The sequence below is a fragment of the Cebidichthys violaceus genome, unplaced genomic scaffold (genome assembly GCF_023349555.1).
Source record: "Cebidichthys violaceus isolate CVI_PGR_0920_01 unplaced genomic scaffold, fCebVio1.0.p SCAF_24, whole genome shotgun sequence".
Classification (NCBI taxonomy): domain Eukaryota; kingdom Metazoa; phylum Chordata; class Actinopteri; order Perciformes; family Stichaeidae; genus Cebidichthys; species Cebidichthys violaceus.
In genome coordinates, this window is record NW_027176417.1 from 676,288 (window position 1) to 700,485 (window position 24,198).

Below are 24,198 nucleotides of genomic sequence, written 5' to 3' on the forward strand. Positions count from 1 at the left end.
CTCTGTTTGAAATATGTTCTTCATTCAGTTCAAGGGAAAACCAGCATAACAATGATAGCGTTCATTGTTTAGCGTCAATGCTAGCAGGTCGGTGAGTAATACTTAGCACAGTGGTGCTTTAAGCTAAATGCTAATGTCAGTACGCTAACATGCTCACAGTGACAATGTTAACATGCTAATGTTTAGTGTGTTCACCAGAGTTGAGCATGTGAGCATGTTGTACTTCAGTTCATGACCAAACACCAGCAAAACTATTGGCACTTTGTGTTTAGCGCTAATTATTAGCAAACGCTTACCAAACAAAGATGGTCAATATGGAGGAACAGTCTACCTAAAATTAGCATGTTAGCATGCTATAGCACTTAGCAAGTAGTCTACAGCCTCACAGAGCTGCTAGCATTGCTGGACCCTTTTTGCACACCAAATACGTATGACCTGACAAAGGAAGTGGACCGGCATATGTGTGAATGAGACAATGAGATGCAGGTGAGGAGGCAGCTGGGGAGAAGGCCAGGTAACTGCAGAGCAGATGAAGTGATTGCAGGTGTGTAGATGGGTGTGGCAGTCAGGCAATGGGGAAAGGAGGGAAGGAAAATGGCAACGAGGACGTGAGGATGAGGACGAAGAGGAGGGACAAAGGGACAAACGGAGACAAAAGCCATTTTTTGGATGATGATGATGATGTTTGCGTGTACGGTGGCTCTGAGTAGACAAACAACTCTTGAAAAGCTTTTGACGAATGCCAAAAAAACCAACAGAAAAGTGAACATGTTCCGAAAAGTCTGCGTGTAAACTTGACACAACTTGAGGTTGTCGTAAACGTAAGTCAATTTCGGACAAAAAAAACAAAGGCCTTTAGTCTTGTGGGGAATAATAGCCCGTTAGACAAAGGAGAAGGGTAAATAAGTTACATTTCTGACAGTCGACCTCAGTACTCTTTACTGTATTGAACAAAACTTCGGTTCTCTGGGAAATTTTGGAAATAATAATTGAAAAAGCCTCGCCACTATGCTAATATTTCTTTTCCAACAGATAAAATACATCGGGGACTGCAGCCTATGTGAAAGTCTTACAGTAACAAGTGAACATTTATTTTTATAGAGCATCACTCTTATCAAACAATGGCCCTTGTAAAATAGAGATAACTGCCACTGATGCAAAGCTCAATATCCCAATTTGATCGGAAAGAACCCACAAATACTGACTCGCCTCCCAGATATGACAGCACACATATCTCTTCCCACCATGATGACACAGTAGCACATTAAAGCATCTTCCCTACTCTCTGCTTAACAGGATGAGCTGCGTGTGTTTGATCTTGACACCAAAGTACCAGCTGGCGTCACGCATGAACGGCGTCTTTCCCCTCTGAGCAAACGCTCCGCTTGTTGATTCGGGGCCCGTGTGTCTAATGGGTTGAGAGTAACAGGTGGACCTGGCGGAGTGGCGAAATGGGCCCACCTGAGCAGACCCGTCCTCCTTCCTCCTGTTACAGTATATAAGAGCACAAAGTAAGAGAGGACGGCCAGAGACAAACACCAGGAACAAGCAGCGGAACTACCAGCACCGTTCTTTGGAAAGAGAGAAGAAAAGGTGAGCCGGGTTTTGTTTGCAACGGTGGAAACACTTTAGCATTGTGATCCAATATGCAAGCTCTTTCTTTACGTGTGTGTGTGTGTGTGTGTGTGTGTGTGTGTGTGTGTGTGTGTGTGTGTGTGTGTGTGTGTGTGTGTGCTGTTCTGTGGTGTAGGTTATAACCATGAAAAGCATCCACTCCCTGGCTGGTATCCTTCTGGTCCTCGGCTTTGTCCAGAGCAGCTGGCAGGTTCCTCTGCAGGAAGCTGATGACGGCTCACGGTACAGAAATCCCTTTGAAACAGATGAGATTTTGTTTTATTCTCAGGACCACAGGTTCTCGTTACTTTTCTTTGCGTTAAAAATGTCCTACCTATTTCCTGCAGGAATAGAAGAAACAGTGTTCAAATCTGACTGAATCACAATCAAAATACTGGTTTTATTTTTTGATTAAATCCCAAATAGCAACACTCATAAGATAGCCTGAGTGATGTGACGCGTATGAGGTCCCAAAGAGGCCAAATCATTTGTGGCCAAACTTCAGACACGATGATCCAAAATCTGCAAAACGATGGGGACAGTCGTACTAAAAGACGCTTTATTCAAATAGAACATTTATCCCAAGTAAAGAGGATAATAGGCAAAAAGACACTTGAAGAATTACAATATTTTCTTCTCAAGAATTATGGTGCAGTAAATGTGGTTATTTACATTTGTCAAAAAAAACAAAATATACATATGAAATGGTGAAAGTTTTTTTGGAAGATACAGATGCTGCGTTTTATTACCTTGAATAAGTGTACTTTAAAATAAACACGATAACATATTTATTTCATATATTTTGGTCATGTGAAATGTTCATACGGGACTGGTGTAAAACTCAAACTGGGCTCTCCCTGCTGCGCTGTAGCTTCGAGGCAGACGACACGTTAGTGGAGGAGGCGAGGGAGCTGTCGAACACCAAGAGACATTCGGAGGGGACCTTCTCAAACGACTACAGCAAATACCTGGAGGACAGGAAGGCGCAGGACTTCGTTCGGTGGCTGATGAACAACAAGAGGAGCGGGTCAGTGTGGGATCCGTTCCAAAAGTCACCACAAGAATTTGTATTGTGAAACGATTTGACTTGTTAAGCCAATGAAACACTGGTTAGATTCAAGCTCAGGGTGCTACCATCGACTTTAAAGGGCAGAGTTTTAACAACAGTGTAAAAATACTCAAATATAGATTCTTTTTGTTTTTACTTTTCCCTAATATTTTTTTGATGTGAAATATTGGATAGTAGCCAAAAGGCCAATAGCCTATAGACAACAAAGGTTAGAGACGACTGGTTCATTCTTTAAAAATGCTTTATATGTTTGTTTTTTTATGTCAAACGTAATCAGAAGAGTCACTAGGTGGTCGCAGATAAATGTAGTGGACTGAAAAGTACAATATGACCCTCGAAAGAGTAGTGTAAAGTAGCATAAAATTGATATATTTCAGTGAAATAATATTCAACATTTCCCTCACTGAGTGTCTCTGTGTGTCCCTGCAGTGGTGAAGAAAAGCGCCACGCGGATGGGACCTTCACCAGCGATGTGAGCTCGTACCTCAAGGACCAGGCCATCAAAGATTTTGTCGCCAAGCTCAAGTCCGGGAAAGTCAGAAGAGAGTAGGCTGACCTTTCCTCCCTCTCCTCCTCCTACAGTACCAAACGCTCCTAACGGCCTGTGTCTGATTCCACCGTGACGAGAGAGACAGAGAGACAAAAGAGCTAATCAACTGCTTCTTGTGCCTCCTTTTCCTTTCCTTTTGTTTTTTCCCCTTCATGTTCCTCGTGGTTGTGCTCAAATAAATCACATGAACTTCTTGCACTGTGTTGATTGATATGTTACAACCCCTGTGACGATTGTGTGAAATGATTCGTTTTGAAGCAAACACTCTGTGCAAGCGGACGCCGAACGAATCACGGGACGATCAGAGCGACACAATGTATTCACTTCTCGGGGAACAAAGGGCGAGACAAATTTCTTGGTGAAAACTGCACCGCGTGCCATATGGCAGTTGGATTGGCGGGTTTTTCCACATTGCGGGGCCGCCGGCCCTTATTGGCCAGTGTTTACATTGTGTGCCTGTGTACATACTCAGATCTGAAACGGACAGGCGGGGCGAAGCGTTCAGCAGGAGGCATGTAGATGGGAGCTTCACCAGTGATGTGAACAAGGTGCTGGACTCCATGGCTGCCAAGGAATATTTACTCTGGGTCATGACCTCCAAGCCGTCAGGGGAAAGGTAAAAACCCGGTCGCACGGCTGAGCCGATAACTGCCTAGAAATGCTCGACTCGGCGTGATTGTGGTTTTTCTCTCTTTTGCAGTAAGAAAAGGCAAGCGGACCAATGAGACACTCCTCGAGGACTCGCCTCCGTAAAGCCATAAACAGGAGGAATAGAAAGCCATACCGCTTTGCATGTTGTGACGTCAACACTATATTTAAATTTGTAAGTGTTTTTTTTTTTCTTTTTTTTTTTTTACGTACCGTTCGTGACGCAAAGACACACACCAAAAAAAACAAACTACGACTCTTCCATAGTTTTCACGGTGCACCAGAGAGAAGACAAGGAATCGAGGGCACACTTTTTTCTACAAATTTAAATTATTTTCTATATTTATATAAGAACACAAAAAGTGAAATCTCAGGTAGGCCTATAAACACGTGTAGCGTAGTTGGTTTTAATTGCATACTATTTATCCGCTCTGCAAAATAAAGTTTTTCATTGTGCGTTTGTGGGATTATTTCTAGATAGACATTATAATCACTGATAATGTGTGATCTTGTATTTTCAATAATTGTTCAAAACAGCTCACAGGTACTGTATATTTTATATCTTAAAACCATAGAAAGACGCCACAGTGACCTTTGACTACCAAGATCAGTTCATCCCGGAGTCCGAGTGGACACTTGTGACAAATTGGAAGAAGTTCCTCCCCAGGTTTCCCTGAGATAATGGGTTCACCAGAATGGACTGGAGGGGGAAAAAAACATTGCATCAAACATATCAATGTATATTAATTATTTCTACATTTATTGATTCCAAATCCGCAGTCCTTTTATGTAAAATCTAGTCTGTTCTAGTCTAGTGGAAAGCCACACAACACAATTCAAAACAGGCCTTCAGGAGGTGCAAACTCACTGACTCCTCCCACTATTTCTGGGGAAAAAGGATGGTGGTCTCTCTGGGAGCATCAACGGCAGCATCATGGGTCAGAGATACAGACGTGACCTTCTGCCATAAGGCTAGATGAGCTTCACCCCCCCCATCTCCAGAGCTCCTGCTGAGGTCAGAGTTCGAAACAAGGAAGCATTGAATAGATTAACTCAGGGGCAAAACAGGACGGTGCAATGTTATGTACATATATATATAAATATATAGCAGTACAGTGAGAATATGTCTCACTAGCTGACCTCTGACCTCCCTGTGGACAAGTACAAGGATCAATAAAGTACCACATCATCTTAGCAGGGCTTGTTTAAGATCTTTATTTATGCTCTCAGTCACCCACACTCTCGTTCTCATGAAACAAATCAGAAAGTGTACAGCTATCGCTACCAAATTTAAGGCAGAATTTTGCACAGAAGTGGTCAAAACATTTGATATTGATATAATTCTGACCACTTATTAGTTTCTCTACTCAACTAAGAACCATCACTTAGACAATGGGAAAAAGAACATCTACGACAAAAGCCTGCCTTCAACACTGACTTCATATTAGTAATATATTAGTAACATTTTACATGAATAAAATATACTATGTATTGTACATTGTTAAGACTCTTTACCGTTTATTACATGTTGCCCTTCCCAGAAAAAAGGTAGCCTATTATTGCATCTCTAGAAGAAACCATTGGTGCTGCAGCGAGACAGTCAAGTCTGTTCCCCCGTCATGCAGGTCTTTTTTTTTAAAAACAATTAGCTTCAGATGCTAACACAATGAGGGTCATTTGGATAGGAGATCACATGTCGATGGATGACACTTACTGACGAGATGACAGACTGATGCAGGTGGAAAACATAGAAGAGCTTTCTGTCCGGTCACCCTAGTTCAGCGTTGGCGAACTGGATGGGTTTCTAAAAAGCCAAGGCCAAGTAGCTAGAGGTACTGAAAATTGCCAACCTATTCTGAAATTGCTAGATTGCTTGAAATGTTTCCCAATAAGCTGTATGCTGCCCACAAAGGAATAAAGTATTTAGGTTAATATGCTTATTGCCGTGAGTTAGATGAGAAGACGAAAACCTCTCCCGTGTCCGTATGCTAAAAATGAAGCTATCGCTAGCTCCCGGCCAAGAAACGGCAAAACCAAAACATGGCGTTTTCACTTATCGCCTTTTTTGTACAGATTAGAACACGAGATATAAAGTAAATTATGAGGTTCTGGCGGATTTTGTTACATTTTGGGCAGAGCCGGGCTAGCTGTTCCACCGTTTTCATTCTTTATGCTAAGCTAACCTAGCCGGCTGCTCGCTCTAGCTTCATATTTTAGCGTACAGACACGAGAGACGTATCGGTCTTCTCGTCTAACAGAAAACTAATAAGTGTATTTCCCAGAATGTCAAACTATTCCTTTAACTGGTTTTTGGGGGAATGCTTGACTGGAGGAGAGACATTTATTTGTAAAATGGCAATAGAGAGGACTCTGGAGTGATATGAGCTGTCACTGTCACAAAAACATTTAGATATACAGAATATAGAAAATGTATATTTAATACTTTCAAAAAATTACTACTAGATTCGCTATATATCCAACTCATTTGGGTACCAGTGAAATAGATTAGTATTGGCAAATATCTACTTTTTAGGTTTTCTATAGTGAGGTGCATCAAAGTCAATTGCGGCATTAAATGCTGCACACAAAATCCACACATTAGCAGTTTGCTGTGGCAGGTTTCTTAAAGGACAACTCGCTGTTGTTGGAAAAATATAAAAACATACAAAATACAAATAAAGTAGATTTAAAAATTGTTTAAAATTTGTACTTAATTGGCCCATTGAAACAGCAGTTACTGTAAGTGTCATATAATTCCGGCTTCCTTCTGTTGCTGGTATCACCAAACACTGATATACATAGAAAAAACACAAAAGTGTCTCAGTTCCTCGTGTTAATACTGTTTCTAACAACTTCTTTGTTTTACATAACTTGCACACAGACTTACATGACAAAAACACAGTGTAGCACAGTACAAAGGTGGTTGAGTGTGGCACGGTAACGTTTTTTTTGGGGGGTTTTTGATTTACTCATCGACAGCACAGTGACACCGTCAGTATATGTCATCACAAACTCGTCTCCCTGTCCAAGCTCTTGTCATGCCTCCGCCGCTTGTGTCGCTTTTCGCCGCCACAACTGCACGGGAAAAAAAAAGAAGGAAAAGAAATGAAACCAAGCAAAATACTAAACAGAGAAAATGTATTGGTGTTCATTTACATGGACTAGATTTTGTTAACGTGAAGTGAAGTGCAGAGTGCAAATGCTTTGTCAACAGGCTGACAATTAATCAATCAATCCAGATCACACAGCATGCAAATAGGCATCTCTAAACTTAAAGGGACAGTTCACCCCAAAATCAAAAATCTATCTATCAATCTAGATTGATTTTGGTGTGAGTGTTGGAGATAGCTAACTAGCTCAGTGGTGCGCTAGCAGTATCGGGTAAAGACGCACGCTTCCCTCTGCACCGTGATACGCTTGGCGGGGTGTAGTTCGGAAGAGAGGAAATAGTTCCTATGAAAGTGCCTCACAACGAGGTCTGTGGATTATCTCATCTGTAGAGAGACGTGGTGATATCTCCAACACTCGGCAACTCACACCAAAACAATATAGATTGATAAACTGTACTATAGGTGAGAGGAAACGTATGTATTTTTTGTTTTGGGGTGACCTGTCCCTTTAATAGCAGTTTGCTCTACCACTTCAATATCTTGTGATATTGAAATATACAGTTGGTCTACTGCTCAGTGACACATAGAGCTACTTCTTTTACTACTTTTACAACATGCAAAGGACATCATCAAAATGTGTCGTTGACGTATCGTGCACACTCAGGCCATGCAGCGTAGTCGATCCACCAACATTCATTTGATTTATCTCTCTAGTTATTCAGTAATCTTCTCCCAACATGGAGTCGTGACGTGCAGCACAGACCTACACCGCTTTCACCATGCAACAAACAGCAGTAAACAGAAGACACAGGACAAGACTCTCCATGCCGACAGCGTCTGGGAACAACTCACCTTTGGGATATCAGCTTCTGGGAGGTTAGGAAGGGGAGCTATGGGTTGGAATGGAATGAGAGAGGCAAGCGGGAGACACTATGTTAGTCTACTCTGTGGGACATCTGTGAGGGCAGGGCTGCTCTTAGATAAACCATTTTTATCTAAACACATTAGCGCCTCAGTTTCCTGGAAAAATAAGAAGTAAATGTTCCATTTCCACTCGATTTCAAGAATAAACACCTGCCACTGCGTGCTCTTACACCCAAAGACACCATTATAACCTTTTTCTGACCCCCTTAAAAATACATTGGAATCCCCGAGGTGGTATCATCAGAGATACTGATCTGGTTCTGATCTGGACCAACCTTTTAGCGCTTGGCTCCTTCTTCGTGCTCTCACCAGGGCTGACGCTCTTCCACACCCCCCCGAAAGATCCTTTAGACATCTCGTCGGTGATGTTCACCGTGGCCGGGTCACACCTTCAAAATCACACGCAGAGGGACAACAGTGATTACTCCACTTTGCATGGGAAGTTTTCTGCAAAGAAACACGCACACTTGAGGATAAAAGGCTTTGAGAACAACCGGAGCCGCTGGCATCAAACTACCCGTTGTGTGATTCTTAAAGCAACTGTTGAACATTTTGGGAAATAAGTTTATCCACTTTCTTGCAGAGAGTTAGATGAGAGGAGTGATATCACTTCTCATATCTTAAAATGAATCCAGAGCCAGAAGACTGTTAGCTTAGCTCAGCATAAAGACAGGAAACGGGTAAACGGCTAGCCTGGCTCTGCCTAAAGGTAGCAAAATCAATCTACCAGCTTCTTTAAAGCTCAGTTACCAACATAAAATCACGCATATTTAATCCATACACAGACAGAAAAGTGAAGGACAACTTGTGGTTTTCATGAGGTGTTATGTGCTACACTGTTTTTGTGGCTAATGCTCTGCTGGGTGTAAGCTAGCTGTCTCTGTAGCTTCATACTTAGCCTACAGAGTGGTATGCATTTGTAGCCGTTTACGTGAATATTTCACCGCTGACAAAATTGCTTTTGAAGGACGCTTGGGCACCTGATTAAAGATCAAAATGATTTACTTGTAGTGTCCCTCCAGTGGCACTTGTACAATGCCTTCTTCCTCGGCAATAATACTGTGCTCCTCCTGGAGAAAGAGACAAAAGAGAACATCTGAACCACTGCTTGAATAGCAGCTTTGCCACCACAATGGTGGGAACTTTAAGTCCTCAGAATGGTGGTCTATCACTGCACCTCTTCTTCAGCATCCTCCAGTTTCTTCTTCTTCCACTCTGGCATCAGGTCGTCCAGCCAACTCAGCTCCCTCTTGGTGAAGATGAGGTCCAGCAGCTTACGAATGAACACCAGGGCCAAGACCTGACGCAGCGCACACAGACAGTTATCAACCAATCATACGCGTTAAGCACATTAACGAGAAAATGCAACCCGGTTACCATCATGGGGAAGACGATGGCGGCCTTGGAGGTCTTGATGACCCAGAGCAGGACCAAGCAGCTGAGCTGGACGATGGTAAAGAGGTGCACCTTCCTCAGCGGGACGTGACGAAGGTAGATGAAGTCCGGCTGATGTTTGGCCGGCATGCTGAACAGCCTCAGACGGTCAAAGAACTGCACAGATACGAACAATTCAAGAATTCATCCTGCATCTTTTTCTCCATTAACTCTTCTAATGAAATACCAGCAGGCAGGAATCTGAGCTCACCTGGATGCCTCTGAGTGAGGAAGCCCCCATGTACAGAAAGACTCCGTACAGCACAGGCATGGGGATAAACTGGAGACACACAGATACATATACAAATATATAAAATGAACAGAAAGGGTTAAAATGACTGCGTGGGTGTATATTTTGCCGGTCATCCCCTGACCTTTAGCACGGACGTCATGAAGACGGAGCAGCCCATCAGGGTGAAGATCATGAGGCCGGTGAAGCGCTGCTCTCGGATGCCCAGGAACTTGGGCTGCTCGCCGGGGGCCGAGCACTCCGACTCCAGCTTCAGGCTGTTCACGTGGGAGATGGAGAGCACCGTGGCCGCCACGAACCATGGCAGGCCCATCACCGAGCACACGCCCAGCATCACCCCCACCACGAACAGGTCCAGGTGGTAGCCGCAGCCTTTCTGCAGGGCGCCGGACAAGGAGAGTGGGGTTTAGATACAGCAGAGTCTGGTTATTTTTGTGACTTTGTGATTTGAAATGAAGGTCTTGAAATACCTTTAGTTTGTGCTCCTTCCTGTTGATAATGACGGCCGTGATCTGCTGGTCCATGAAGATGAGGATGGTGCAGAGCAGAGCGGGGAGGAAGGTGATGATGGTGGTCCACCAGGGGTTGGGCCCCACGGGGTTTATGAGCCAGCCACGATCGTCCCTGGTCGGCTGGGGACAGAGAAAGGAAAAGCAGAAATGAGCTTGTGAGCGAAGACGAATACGTTGGATTTCCTACAAACTACTGACGTGGCTTTGACGTAGATTTTCAGGATTTCAGGATCTAAAGTAAAATGTATATATGTAACAGATGCACACAGCGGCTGTCAAGTGGACTTACTTTGAACTTGCTGGGGACCTGCAATTTAGGTGAGGGGATCCCCAAGGCGTAATCTACCAAAACCATAGTCAGGATGGTGATGAAGACAGCGAAGTCACTGATGATGGCCCGCACCTGGAGGGAACACAGACACCAACCACGTAACAATATAAGAGCCACCTCGTATATACAGTGGCTGCCTGCTAACGTCTTTACTCCTTTACTCCTCTTCAGAACTGAAAGGTTCGTCTGACTCTGAACTGTCAGGGTCAGCGGGGTCACGTGCCTCTCTACTCTCCTTTGGTCCAAATCTGCCCCTCAGACGCTAACGTTCCCAGTTCAAATACTTGATGTAATAAATAACTGTATGTACAGATAGCTCCTAGCTAATCTAAATTTAGATATTCTAATATGAATATATTAGGAGTCGAGGAAATAGGCAATTAATAAAAGACATGACAAGAATGTGTCACGCCTCTTTTCATGTGATGGGTGCCGAAAAGATTTCCGTGAAGGATACGCCTGTGCATCCTCGCCCATTGCTCCTCCAGCCAGCCTCCTCTTTTCTCGAGATGCATTTTAGGAATTGAGTAATCCTTCCAGATGGCGCACTGAGATCAATTTGCAGGACGGAGGCGATGAGAAGGCACAATATAGTGCAGTCATTCTCTGACAAAAACCTCTGTTGAATTGAAATATTCCTCATTTAAACTTTATTTACTGGGAATTATCAAAAAAGAAACTGCTGCCGATCTTTGTAGCATTCATCGCCACAAGGTGGCGCTGGTAAACTACAGATTAGTGTGCCAGCATCACGCCACACATTCGCTCACGAGTGTCATCCCAATGATAAATCATAGAAATTGCACACATAGAGCTTAGAGCGGCCACACAGGCCGAAGGATTTTTGCTGCGACGTGAATCATCCAATAGATGGCAGCATAAACTAAAGCGACACAAGACAGAAGCAGAGCCGTGTGGACAAACTGCAGTCCCATAACTCATAGAGGAGTAAATGGAAGACTGTAAAACCGTGTCAAACAGGAAGCCTAAAAGAGTGTGTACTCCACAAGTGATACAGAGATTTAAAAAGATAATGGTAACATCATGAAATCCTCTGTAAGTGTAAATCACACTGAATCTAAAAATAAGAGAGAAAGAACTTATGAAGACAATGGGTTCCTGGGCACAGACATGGTCCGCCATTCGAAGAGCCATATTTTTGGACGTTTTTGCACATCTTTGTTGACGTTTTTGCGTTTCTTAGTGGTCCTTTTGTGTCTCTTTTTGTTTATTTGCGTCTCTTTGTGGTTGTTTCATGTCTCTTTGCATCTCTTTTTTTTTGTTTAGCATCTCTTTGTAGATATTTTGTGTCTCTTTGTAGTCTTTTTAGGCCTGTGTGTGTGTGTGTGTGTGTGTGTGTGTGTGTGTGTGTTATTTGGGTACGTACCTTAGTGGGGAAGTAGCGGCTCGTCTTGAACTCCTTGAGGAAGGCGGACATGAAGACGGTGGAGAAGAAGAGGACGACGCACCAGAAGAGGACGTCGGGGACGTAGGGGCCGTGGGGGCCGCAGGCGCTGCCCTCGAACTCCCCGTGGAACATCTCGCACTCCTACTGGCACCAGAGGACACGGCGATGATGACGATGAAGATGGTGGTAATAATAATCACGTTGGTCGGTGGATATAATGGCGATGATGGATGTCGGTGTCAGTGGTCTGAACAATCTGGTACGTTCATCTTGTACTCAGCGCTCTATGCTTTCAATATCTAAATAGTATGATTCATCTATTTCCATACAATCCCAGAGGCCTCCCGTGTCTATCTAACTATTTGCGGCCATTCAAGCGTATGTGGGAGTGTCGCCACTGGCACGACTTATTTGTGTCTGACTGCGAGAGAATCCACTCTTCACACTTCATCTCCATGCTCATTCTGCACGGCTAAATCCCGTGAAATGCTCTGCCCACACGTTCTTAATCCCCGCCTAGACTTATGACGCTTCCAGATGAAGCGAAGTGTGGGAGACACGACGCGGTGCCAGAGACTGCAAGAAATATCCACAACTAATTTTGAGGGTGTGTTACTTGAAGGCTGGGTTTAGAATTAGCATCTAGATCTTCTTTGGAATGTTTACCATGATTAGAAGTCTACTTGAACGCAAGATCGAAGCATCTCAAGGCCTTAGGTGACCCTTATTTAAATGCCACCTATGTACAGCTATTTCTCTCCAAATGTCAAGGGTGCCTTACCTTGACCTCCAGCATGGTCCAGTTGACCTGGGAGGCTGTGATGTTGTTCTTATCCCAGTACTGCAAGGTCTCGTTGCTGGGGTTCATGGGCTCCACACACGCACACCTAAGGTGGATATTTAGTTAGTTTTCTTAAATACTTATAAGAGAACAAGGTGAATATACTGACAGCTAAATAGAAATACATTCATTCACAAAGACAAAAACAAGCAGTTTGACTTTCATTTCCTAAATATGTACGATTCTCAGTAATTAAGAGACATCTATCGAGGTACATACTGTACTTCTCCAAAGATCTGAAGCTAAAATTCACTGTTGTCAACTTCTAAAATCTGACATTTTAGAGACTAAACGACTAATTTAATGATCGAGAAAATAACGGGCATTACACACCACTTTCAGTGTTCAGCCATCAACGTGACATCAAAATCACTGATTGTGCCGGCATTTTACAAAACTAAATGTCAGCACAGCCTGCTGTCCACTACAGCGGAATAGAAAACCACAGAAGGAGCTCTTGGCCCGACGTAGCCACCAGCCAGCTTATGTGGATAATGCATGATGTTACTGACACACACTCAACATGGGATTATTCACCGTAAAGCAAAACCCTTTACGAGAAGAAAAAAAAAAAAATGGACAGCGTGTCTACTATACCACTGCACCATCTGCTGTTTGATGTTGCAGCAAAACATTTGAGCATGTGTGTGTGTGTGTGTGTAAATGTTGGGTACACTGTGTATGCAACAATGATGATGACATCAGTGCTTCACGGGTTAGAGTGGACATCGAAAGCCACTATTCGGAACTCTTATTTTGTGTTGATTTTGACGGTCCCTGCGGACATGAGAGGGAGTGTTTTCAAGCACCAGAGTCCCTTTAGAAAACCTCTAATTTTACTGCAGCGGGGTCTTCCCCTCTCAGTCCTGGTTCTGGTTCTCCCGTGCCTCCCTTCCCTCCAAGGTGCCCAGCAATATGGCCTTGGCCTGCTGGAGTCTGAGCTGAGGGAGTTTCTGATGAACCTGCATGATTACGTCTTATTTCACTGGAATCCGACCCGGTGGCACCGACAACAAGCATAAAGAATCACAATATAGAACTAGCCAACCTTCTCCCTGATGGTCTCTGTTAGTTACAGGTCATAGAGAGGCATTAGTATTACATTGAGACGGTTTCATAACCAGTTAAAGGTTCAAAGCTACTGCTACTTTTTCCAAATGTATTTAATTTGTGGGTGCAGGTCATTCAAAACCAAACCCAACAAAAAAGCAGCACTTGTGGATTTGAAAAGAGCACTTACGAGTACTGTGTGAGTTTCTGCAGGTCGTTGTTTTTATTGATGGGGTAGTGCACCCCCAGGTGGAGCAGCTTCTCCAGGGCCTCATAGATGAAGATGATGCAGATCAGCGCAGCGAAAGCTTCCTCGGTGAAGCGCGTGATGTAACAGACAAGCGAGCTGGCGTCCGTGGCCACCAGCAGTAGACACAAGAAGGCTGTCCACAGGCCAATACAGGCCCTCAGGGAGAGGTAGGAGAGGCCGTACTCCCTGAGAGAGACGAGACACACACACACACACACACACACACACACACACACACACACACACACACACACACACACACACACACACACACACGGGAGTGAGGGGGAGAAGCCATTAGATATGACATCCCCACTCATGCAGGAAGCACACACATCCACCATCAACACTGAAATATTCTGCTGGAACAAAACACAATTTTTACTGGAAAAAAAAGAGAACAAGAAGACAACCTACTTGCAGAACTTGAAGAGGATTTTCTCAAAGACAAGAACAGGCCCAGTGCTGCCCAGGATGGTGAGGGGCTGACCGGCAAAAATAGAGTAAGCTATTCCAGTCATGGAAGCCCCAAACAGGGACTCGATAGCACTCTGGGAACACAGGAAAAATACATTGTTACTTCTCTCAGATACACATTTTGCACAAACACCGCAGCACTTTGAGCTAATTGCTAACGCTAGCATGGCATCGTGCTCACAATGACGATGCAATCATGCTGATGTTTTACTTCTGGGTTTAGTTCCAGAAGTAAGAAAAACCTCATTCCAAATCCAATTTGAAATTTGTATTATTGCAAATTTCTAAAAATCCAAATGGAAGTAAAGGATGATTAAGCTAGCGACGCTAAGCTAATGAATCGCAATTCTGCTCTAAAACGCAAGTAAGATTATAAAATGACAAAACACAAATATCAACCTTATGGAGACCCTAAATCGGGTCAGGGACCACCACAGCCACGTTAGGATTCGTCCTCTGGGGACCACGAATGTCTGCATGAAATGTAGTGGCAATCCATCTAATAGTTGCTGAGATATTTCAATCTGGACCAAAGTGGTGAAACGACCAACCAACTGACGGACATTGTCATCCCTTAAGCCTCACCGCTAGCATGGATAAAAAAAAAACACGGCGCAAGCTTATTGTACCATATCAGCTGGTGATGAAAAAGAGGTTTATGGAGATTAGTGGAGCAACATCAGAAATTCAAGGGAGGCTGTGTGTTCGCTTCACTCAGCAACTAGTTTCAAGGTGCCTTTGAGCGAGACGCGGCAACCGTTTGATGCTGTTGAACAAGAGCTCGTGTTCTGAGTCACGTCCATCTATTTAGACTTTGGTTGTTTCTCAACTGTTTCAAAACTCACTTCTCATGAATATGACGTCAATGCCTGTGCAAGGACTGGGTGATGAAGTTCGCAACAAAAAATCAGTTACAGACAAATGACGTGCGGTCGTGTCTCGGGAGCAGTAAAGATGTCGCCTCTTACCACTCGTCCCTCTGTGGCCTCGCCCAGGAGTCCTCCGAAGGTGATGACCGGCGACATGCAGGCGCAGTAGAGGAAGAGGAACGAGGCCAGACACTGCAGGCTGATGGCGTCTGTGAAGTCGGAAATGTAGTGAGGAGCCTTTCGCTTGATGTCCATGAAGAAGCCGCCGAATAACCTGTGGCGAAAAGCGGATTTTATGAAAAGAATCGCCCGCAAAAATAAAGCGCACATGTGCTATTCTGGGACCACAAACATCATGTGAACAAAACCATCGCAGCGCAGCGCATCGATGTTTTCATCCAACTTACTCAACGAAGCGTCGTGCTTTTACCAATGTAAGTGTGTGCACATTTGTCGACTCATGCTTCCATTTGAGTGACTCTGAGCCAGAGCGAGCGAGCGAGCTTTTCTGCTGCAGCGAGCCGCGGCGAGCCAGCTGGAGGCGGTTGCTATGGCAACAGCGGGTGGGACGGTATGCTTATTTCGGTCTGAGGCACCGATGCCGTGTCCCGGGAGGAGGTGGTGGTGGTGGTGGTGGTGGTGGAGGAGGAGGAGGTTGATAACTGAGACTGAGCTTCTGCACTGCAGAATGCCACCGCATCCACAATCCCCTGCTTGTCATTGGGTGATGACAACGTGATGTTTAATCCCTTTTTGTAACTATTAATATTCCCCTCGTCAAACCATCAATGATGACAAAAAGAGGCGAACCAGGAAAAATGATTAAACAAACTCCGATACAACAATGTAAATATGCTTCATTACACTTATGTAAAAGTATTACCAGCTAAATATACTTAAGTATCAAAAGTATTGGTTGTTGCCGAAATGGTCCATGTGACATAATTAGATTGTTGATACTGATGCATCAGCATTTTATTATGTAGCTTCTCGAGGTGGAGCTGGTTTCATCTATTTTATATACAGTTAGATAGTTTAGTCCAGTGATCTCCAACATAGGGCTCGGGGCCCTCTAAAGGAGCACAAGATAAATCTTTAGGGTCATGACATTTTCTCCAATTATTGCTTTGCTTTTAAATTTTGGATAGTTGAAGCTCATTGGGCCTCGAAACAGTTATTTAAATGAAACCATGTGAGAAATTGAAGGGAAAGGTCTCTTTGGTGTCATCCAAACGTAGAGCAAACCTTGATTGAATTTTCAGAAAAATGCTAATTAATGCACATAATCTTAAAAGTAACCCGTTACTTCTGCTGTCAGATCAATTTAATGAGGATGAAGTAAAAAGAAAAAACTGTTTTTAAGTTAAGCACTTAAGTAAATGTACTCGCACGAGGCAAATTGTGAAAATGTTGCAATGTGAGTGTGCCGGAGTATCTAACCTCATGACTTGAAAGTCAAACAACAGGTCTTTGAGGAGTTGAAGTGTGATGAATGATAATGGGCCAGCAGGGTAGTCTGCCTCTTCAGAAAGGCTAAATATATAGTTTGGGGACAGCGAGAGAGCTAACAGGCGACAGGGAGACGGGGACAAAGACGTATCACGCTTGTCTCTATCTAGCACTTACCTCCCGGTGCGCTGCAGCTCAGGGCCGCCGTGTCCGCCGTGGTCCTCCGACTCTCCGAGATCTGTCACTCCGTTGGGGAGGGGGGGAATCTTCCGCTTTTCCTGTGTCGTCAAGATCACTGTCAGTAAACTGTCTGCTGCTGGCCACCATCATGACAACAATAAGCGTCTGAGTCAGACATTTGTCGACACCAGATGTTATTCCAACGTAACCAAACTTAAATACCGAATGATTGTTGTCTTATGCATGAATCGTGCATCAGCATGTAATTGCACAGTGGTATGTCATTAAGCCACCACACGAGTCTAATGACAATGGGGAAAAGACTTTTTGTCATCATCTGGAGCAACTTTCTGATCGGTAGCTCTCCCAAACAAGATGGCGGATTTTCAAAGTGGACCGAAATAACTAATGGAGGAAAAATAGAGAATGTTTTGGAGAGGATTGAGAGCAGAGCCCTGGGGAGCGGCATCAAAGCACAGAGCGCAACGCAGTCGAGATTAGAGGAGAGCGCAGATGCTTCAATATTTCTCAGCAGGCAGTGTGATGCGGGGGGGGGGTTGCTGGGCATGTTATGAAAGAACGGTGATACAGACACCGTCAAACTCTCAAACGGTTTAGCTTAGTGGTTGAGCCTTTTGAGTGGCGGCAGTGGAGAGGAATGAAAAACGTTCGTTATGTCAACGGTTTACCTGAGACGGCACGTTTTTGGGAGGCTCTATTCTGATGGAGGGGTCCCACTCTCCGGGGGGTAACACCGTCACCTGGTCCAGAAACTCATCGATGCCCGCCACCAGGTCATTCCTGTCTTTGGCCTTGTAAGCGACGTCATGGAAAATCTGTGGAGCAACAAAATTGTAGTGATCGATTTTGTAATTCTGATCTAAAGGTGATTCAAAAGAAAGTCATTTTTCAGTGTTTGTTGTTGTAATACTCATTTCGGCCACAAGAGGCTGAAGTGCACCACTACCCCACGTGAGTTTAATTTACATAACTTGCTAACACACAATATATGAGCCTTGTGTTTAGAGCGCGTGGAGAAATTAAAAATCACCTGGAAGAAAACATGAATGCCACAAACATGGGGTAGTGGTGCACTTCTGCCTCGTGTGGCCGAAATGAGTACGACAACAACAAACACAAACAAATCATTTTTTTGTCTTCACTTGCCTCTCAGGGCTTCCGTACTACTACACTGAGTCACGGAGTACATTTCAATGGATTTACAGAAAGTCATACACCAGAGGATTATTACTATCTCCATACATAACATTAGCACGACAATGTGAAATAGCCTATTCAGCATTCCATTATTTTCACGGACTACAGAATAGGATTGTTGTTGGCTGAAAAACAAATAAGAGTGATGGGAACAATTCATTCCCATATACGATGAATTGGGCTGACATCCATACACTTCTATTTTCATACATCCCAGAGGAATGCTGCCAACGAAAAAAAAAAGGCAACATCTGGCTCTGATGATGTTCAGTAACATCAGCTCATTGCTGCACTGTGGGAAATCCTGTCACTGTTGTCATGTCTGCTGATCCCCAAAGGCTCCTCCGGCTTTTAACAGAGGTCGAAGGGCGGGTCAGTTGGTAGGTGGACTTTTGATTGATGGGATAGTTTCTCTGCTCCATTAACTACATATATAACAATTATTTTGTCTCGTTGACACAAACGTGACGCATTGTTCGGTGTAAAACATCTCTTTTATCATTATATATATTACACTTTTCTTATAAAAAAGGAATAAGCTAGTATTTTAAGCTATTACTATTTTACTGGAGAAAAAGACCGGACTACGTCCTCCACCCCAATTTGAACCTTAATAATGTTGTACTTGGGCCTCACCTCATCTGTCATCAGGGTAGCAATAGACCGGCCAATTTCATGATACTGTGGACCTTTTCCCAGAGGGCCAAGCAGGATGAAAAGAAACCTGTGTAACACAAAGGAAAGCAGGTTTGAGTCAAAGTCAAATCCATTTCTAATGAAGCATTGAGGGGATTATCAGCTTATCTATCCAGATTTGAAACAGTTGACAGAGAGAAAGAGAGGCAGAGGCAACCAGGGGGCTTTTCCAGCAGTTTGTGTATGACCTGGTGGTGATGGGAACCTCAGCCAGGCCATTGAGCAGCACAGCAGGAGCCAGGCGGACGAAGGCCACCACGGGGCGCTCTAGGAATTCCAGCTCCCCTACCAGGACGTTAGACGCCTCAGCACCAGGAGGGATCTTCTTCATGAAGTGGAGGTCAATCTGTGAGACAGAGGGAAACCAAAACAGCACAAAAGATGAGTATAAATGCTCTGCTTCTAGCTAAAAGACAGATTGAAAGTGGTTATTACAGTAAATCATCTATATCCAAAACACTGGCTCGATCCGAATCTGATGGTCAACACAACAAAAGAAAACAAGCTTTATCCTGTTGAATTCCAGTCAGTTTCCCAGGGCAAGGTGGCCATTTCACACGTAACCCAACCTTGGTTAAACATACAGCACTAGTTATGTGTCCAGCTATCAGTGGCCGTAGATAAACAGCGGGACCAGCGGTGGGTCCGGTTGCTCACCTTGCTGAAGTCGACGGCGCTGTTTTCTCGGCTGACGTCCTGTTTGCCCTCATTGTTAGCCGGCTGGGACTGGGGGGAGACCGTTTGGCCTGTCGGGCAGAGCAGGAAACCAACATCATGTCAATTTTCACGGAGGCTCGGCCTATCACAACACTACTTTCCCACACAAAGACAAAGGTCTCCAGTGAGTGACTAGAGGGTACGGTTACATTCTCTGAAAAATATGATACAATAGTGGACCCTTTTGTTTTGGCCGCTGTACCTTTACTGGTGAAAAGGTTCAGCCCTCGTGACAAAAGATAATATTGTACCTTGTTTCAGAGTGTACCTGGTGAGTTAGATTAATATTAATCTGAGAGATGCTCAGTGGTGCAGTGATTTTAGCAAGAACATAAACATTATTTCTCCAAATCAAGTGAAGTAAACTAAATGAGGTACAATCTTTAACTTCCATTAAGTGCATCAACAAATAGTTTTCCATTTAAAATGCTTTTGTTGTTTTAGTTTGGCGGAAACAAAGTCAAAGATTGCTCCTTTTAAATTTAGATCTCAAGCAGTTTGTGATGTGAATGCACCAGTTGCAGCTGTTTGAGCAAATCCCAGCAAAAGGAAACGCCAAAAATGTGGCTTGCTCAAAATGTCACAAGGAGTGTTGCTACTAAAACTAACGTGTCAAGGGAATACTCTTATACGCTCTCTTGCAGATAGTTAGATGAGAAGATTGATACTAAGCTGTCGGTTCAATATGAAGCTACAGTAAAGCCAGCAGCGGGTTAGCTTAGCTTAGCTACCTGGAAACAGCTAGCCCGGCTTTGTAACAAAATCTGGTAACAAATCCTCCGAACAGCATCTCTAAAGCTCCCCATCGGACAGAGCCAGACTAGCTGTTTCCAGCTGTTGCGATAAGCTAAGATAACTTGGGCTGCTGCCTGTAGCTTCATATTTTAGCATACAGACATGAGAATGATATCAATCTTCTTGTCTAACCCAAAATGTCGAAATATTCCTTTGAAGGGATATTTTGGCAAATTCATGTACTCACTTGCCGTACGTTACGATGAGAAAATCGATTCCACTTGCAAAGTGAAGCCGGTGGCAGTAGCTGGTTAGCTGAGCTCAGCATAAATAATAACCCCCATTGTCAAACCCCAAATAGTTAGTTTTACACTTACCTTATTATACAAATCAAACAAACTAGACTTAAAGTGTTGACCTTGTTTTATTACCCGTGGACAAAGCCTGTTTCCACCTTTTTCCAGTCGTTATGCTATGCTATGCTATGCTAAGCTAAGCAGCTTCATATTTACCGTAAACACACAGGGGTGGTTCAACTAACTGTGTGCAAGAAAGTGAATACAAATGTAGAACTATTTCTTAACAATCCTATAGGCAACAAAATGAAGATTAGGTTTTGTGTTATGCAGTTACACCATGGATTTAAAGCAGTTAGCTAACCGCTATTAGCAATTAGTCACTGTTATGAGTGAAGAACATGAGTCACAGATCTTCTATGGTTTCTAGTCATTGAACACATTGTTGACAATGACAAGAAGTGGAGAGCATAATCATGACAGTACACTGCACATGCCCTGTTTCTGCAGGATTGCTACCACTGACTCAAAGTTGTTAAAGGTACAGAAAAGCTTCTGCATACTTCAAACCATCTACTTTTCTTTTAATTGCCTCACTTTAGAGTTTCAAAAATAGAGCAGCTTAAGAAGCATCACGACTGTGAGTAGAATGCAGAGCTTTTTTCTCTCTTCTTGACCGCACAAAACCCATTTCTAACCTCTCGTGATGATGCTCTCCGCTTTAATGAGTTCCTTTTTATTCTATTGCTTCTAATATCTCTGGGCTTTTAGTGTTTAGAGCATCAGCCGAGGCGCTCTGGTTGCCTGTGCAGATTTCCTGCTCTGTGTCGTCATGTGCGATGGGACAGTAGCCTTGCGCAACCGCCTGAAGAACACTAAGGCGCTTGGTGCTGGTATTGCCAAAGGGCGTGTCTGGGGTCATGTGGCCGCGGCTGCTGGAGGAGCTCAAAGGTGATGGAGGGGTGGAAAGACATGACGCGCGACACACGCACCGCGGCCACGCCACGCGGGAAAGGGCCTCTCTGGATGGTGTATTGTTGGGGAGCTCGGGCAAACACTTGGGAGGTTTTACGGGTTGATAATAGAGGCCGTTTACTGGTTGAGTGAATGACACACGTGCACACAGGCATGCAAAACCCAGCAGACGACAACAAACACGTACACAAACACGGAGAAACACAAACGAGAAAGGAGAAAATGAGATATCAAACAGCAGTAAAACAGTAAGTCACAGATGGACAGACTTTGGAAAAATGCATGCAAAGGATTACAAAAGTATACCTAAATGCCCTATATATTCACATACAACAACATTCAGGGTCTAGGGTTGGCCCGTTTGCTCACCATTCTTGTCCATGGAATGAGGCTCGGACTGCTTCTTGCCAATATCAGCGAAGGAGCGTACGATAGGAATGCGGTTGGCCAGTTTCTTGTGGTTTTGGTGGTGGTGCTGTTTGAGCAGGGCCTCGCGGATCCTCTTCCTGGCATCCTGACCTACTGGGCCCGACAACTCGTGCTGATCCAGAACCATGTCTGAGAAGTAAAAATACACACAAAAATAGGTTTCCACATTACTCTTTTAACACATTTGAAATTCACAAAGGCTACTCCTGATGCCGCTGCGTGGCGGCCAGCGATTGCTAAGCTGATTATTCCGACAAAAAAACGACCCGCTGCTGCTGATTTAATCGCACCAAACCAGGTTAAGTTCACGATCAGATGAACTCTCTCTTTGGCTGCCCTCAAAAACTAAAGCACGGTTTTCCTGGGTGGCCTTTTGGTCACACGTTGTAATGTCAGCCTTGTTGACCCGGACTCTGCCCTGCTGCAAATTTAAAAATGGTAACTTTAGTTTGCTTGTGTAGCACCAGTCAGCGACAGTGCAATGCTAAGACAAGACATATAAATAGCACAAGGCAATTCATTCTGACAATAGTCAATTAGTGATATTGTTAAAAAGGGAAATGGCACAAATTTGACACATCAACGTCTGTTTACAGGACTATATACTGTATATATGGTGCATAAAGCCTTCTATGGCTGCAGAAGGAGCTGTAAAAACATTCAGATTAATTGCCTCAAGTAATGGGTCAGCGTTGGTTCCGGCTGAAGGCTACAAGTTTGAAAATGAACCAAATCTGGGGGTGTGGAGCCTTTTGTTAAAAGACAAAACCGACAATGTTATAGACTTGCAATCCTAAATCAGTCTTCTTTTAAGTAAATATGTGTGTTGTCTGCATAAGAATGTTAATATATTTAGTTCTTTTCAATATTCTAGTAATTGTTGAAAAGAAGAGGGCTGAGAATGGAGCCTTGGGGAACGCCACATCATTTTTGTTTGCTCAGATGTGGCACAAACAGATTTTAGTTTTAACCAATGGGACACACAAGACCCCAGGATATTGTCCAGTCCCGAGTGGTCACCTGCGATCTCCTCCAGCGAGTTGGCCCTCATGTCCAGCATCACGGTGCCGTTCATGATGCAGCTGCGGAGCTCGAAGAGACTGTGCAGAGACAGAGTGGCTACGTAGGGTTTACTCCACCGCTCACCGCCATCCTCGACATCCTCCTCAAACTTTAGCCACCTGCGCGGATTAAAAACACAACGCGGTAAGTACATAAAGACATCATAAATACATTTACGGTCCCAACACAGCGCAGCGGTGTACCTGGCTGTCTCCTTCCATTCGGCGTCCTCGCCCTCCCTGAGGCAGATTTCGTCCAGCTCGGTGAACAGGGCGTGGGGGATGTGCTCCTCGTCGCCATCCTCTGTCCCCAACAGAAACTGCACCCTCTGAGCTGGTGTGTCTGCTGCAGCCAGGGGGACAGGCGGAGGACAGGTGGACATGGAAAAAGGAGGAAGGAGAGCATGCGACAAAATTTGAAAAAGAAATAAAATACGATGCAGAACTGGTTCGGAGTGAACTGAAGCTGGAGTTAGCTTCAGTGCATTTTGAAGACCTACTGTGCGAGGGGGATTCTCTTCCATCATCAGCTGTAGAGTCCCTCTCCTTGGACCTCTTCCTGTGTCTGTGTCCGTGGTGACGGTGACGTCTGTGCGACCTCCTGCCCAGGGGAACGTGAACCCCGATGTACAGAGTGCGGTGACCTGGAGACAACATGCAGCACACGTTAGATTCTTCGGTCCGCTTTTCACAACTCGTGTTTTCTTCGACCTGACTTACTTCATGTTGCAGTGTATATCCATGTCTGTACAAATGCCATGAAATTGTCATAATTAGCGTAAGAATTCTTTAGTTATAGCCAAGACCATTTGACCATAAAATTGCAATCTGGTCATCCTCGAGTCCAAGTGGACATTTGTGTCAAATAAAGGTTTCAAGGCCTTCCTCAGAATGTTCCTCACATTTCGAATCAGTAAAGTAGATAAAAATGCTACTGTGCATTATCTAATGTCATCTCTTTTCCCCCCAAAAAAGAAAAAAAGAATGAAGCATACCACTGGCTCACTGAAAGAAAGAAGCAGAGGTAGCCCTCATAACTCACACAAGGTATCGTGTGGCTAGGAGTAAGGTAGGCTTTCAGAGCTTGCAATATTGGCAATGAGAG

At 44.1% G+C, this 24,198-nt stretch overlaps 2 protein-coding genes across 4 annotated transcripts in view; one reads left to right on the forward strand and one right to left on the reverse strand.

Moving 5' to 3' along the window:
* Positions 1–440: 440 nt before the first annotated feature.
* LOC137879054 (glucagon-1-like) lies at positions 441–4,088 on the forward strand. The gene is made up of 6 exons (XM_068719623.1): positions 441–1,593; positions 1,751–1,857; positions 2,486–2,641; positions 3,113–3,229; positions 3,706–3,849; positions 3,934–4,088. Exons 2-6 carry the CDS (start codon positions 1,760–1,762, stop codon positions 3,956–3,958), a joined length of 540 nt encoding a protein of 179 aa, XP_068575724.1. The 5' UTR covers positions 441–1,593; positions 1,751–1,759; the 3' UTR covers positions 3,959–4,088.
* Positions 4,089–5,081: 993 nt separating this feature from the next.
* LOC137879050 (sodium-driven chloride bicarbonate exchanger-like) overlaps positions 5,082–24,198 on the reverse strand; it is a 34,772-nt gene continuing 15,655 nt past the window's right edge. The window contains exons 4-27 of one of the 3 annotated variants that reach the window (XM_068719617.1): positions 23,594–23,737; positions 23,298–23,436; positions 23,053–23,213; positions 21,973–22,161; positions 19,538–19,626; positions 19,069–19,226; positions 18,821–18,908; positions 17,656–17,802; positions 16,964–17,064; positions 15,437–15,611; positions 14,409–14,542; positions 13,932–14,177; positions 12,632–12,737; positions 11,830–11,991; positions 10,401–10,514; positions 10,070–10,231; positions 9,724–9,975; positions 9,561–9,629; positions 9,293–9,466; positions 9,093–9,215; positions 8,921–8,985; positions 8,191–8,304; positions 7,844–7,881; positions 5,082–6,956 (exon numbers count right to left, since the gene is read on the reverse strand). In XM_068719617.1, the coding sequence (XP_068575718.1) occupies positions 7,869–7,881; positions 8,191–8,304; positions 8,921–8,985; positions 9,093–9,215; positions 9,293–9,466; positions 9,561–9,629; positions 9,724–9,975; positions 10,070–10,231; positions 10,401–10,514; positions 11,830–11,991; positions 12,632–12,737; positions 13,932–14,177; positions 14,409–14,542; positions 15,437–15,611; positions 16,964–17,064; positions 17,656–17,802; positions 18,821–18,908; positions 19,069–19,226; positions 19,538–19,626; positions 21,973–22,161; positions 23,053–23,213; positions 23,298–23,436; positions 23,594–23,737 (3,125 nt within the window). In that variant the 3' untranslated portion in view covers positions 5,082–6,956; positions 7,844–7,868. Of the gene's footprint in view, positions 6,957–7,843; positions 7,882–8,190; positions 8,305–8,920; positions 8,986–9,092; positions 9,216–9,292; positions 9,467–9,560; positions 9,630–9,723; positions 9,976–10,069; positions 10,232–10,400; positions 10,515–11,829; positions 11,992–12,631; positions 12,738–13,931; positions 14,178–14,408; positions 14,543–15,436; positions 15,612–16,963; positions 17,065–17,655; positions 17,803–18,820; positions 18,909–19,068; positions 19,227–19,537; positions 19,627–21,972; positions 22,162–23,052; positions 23,214–23,297; positions 23,440–23,593; positions 23,738–24,198 lie in introns of all 3 variants that reach the window. The other 2 variants (XM_068719616.1, XM_068719618.1) reach the window with 2 other exon arrangements.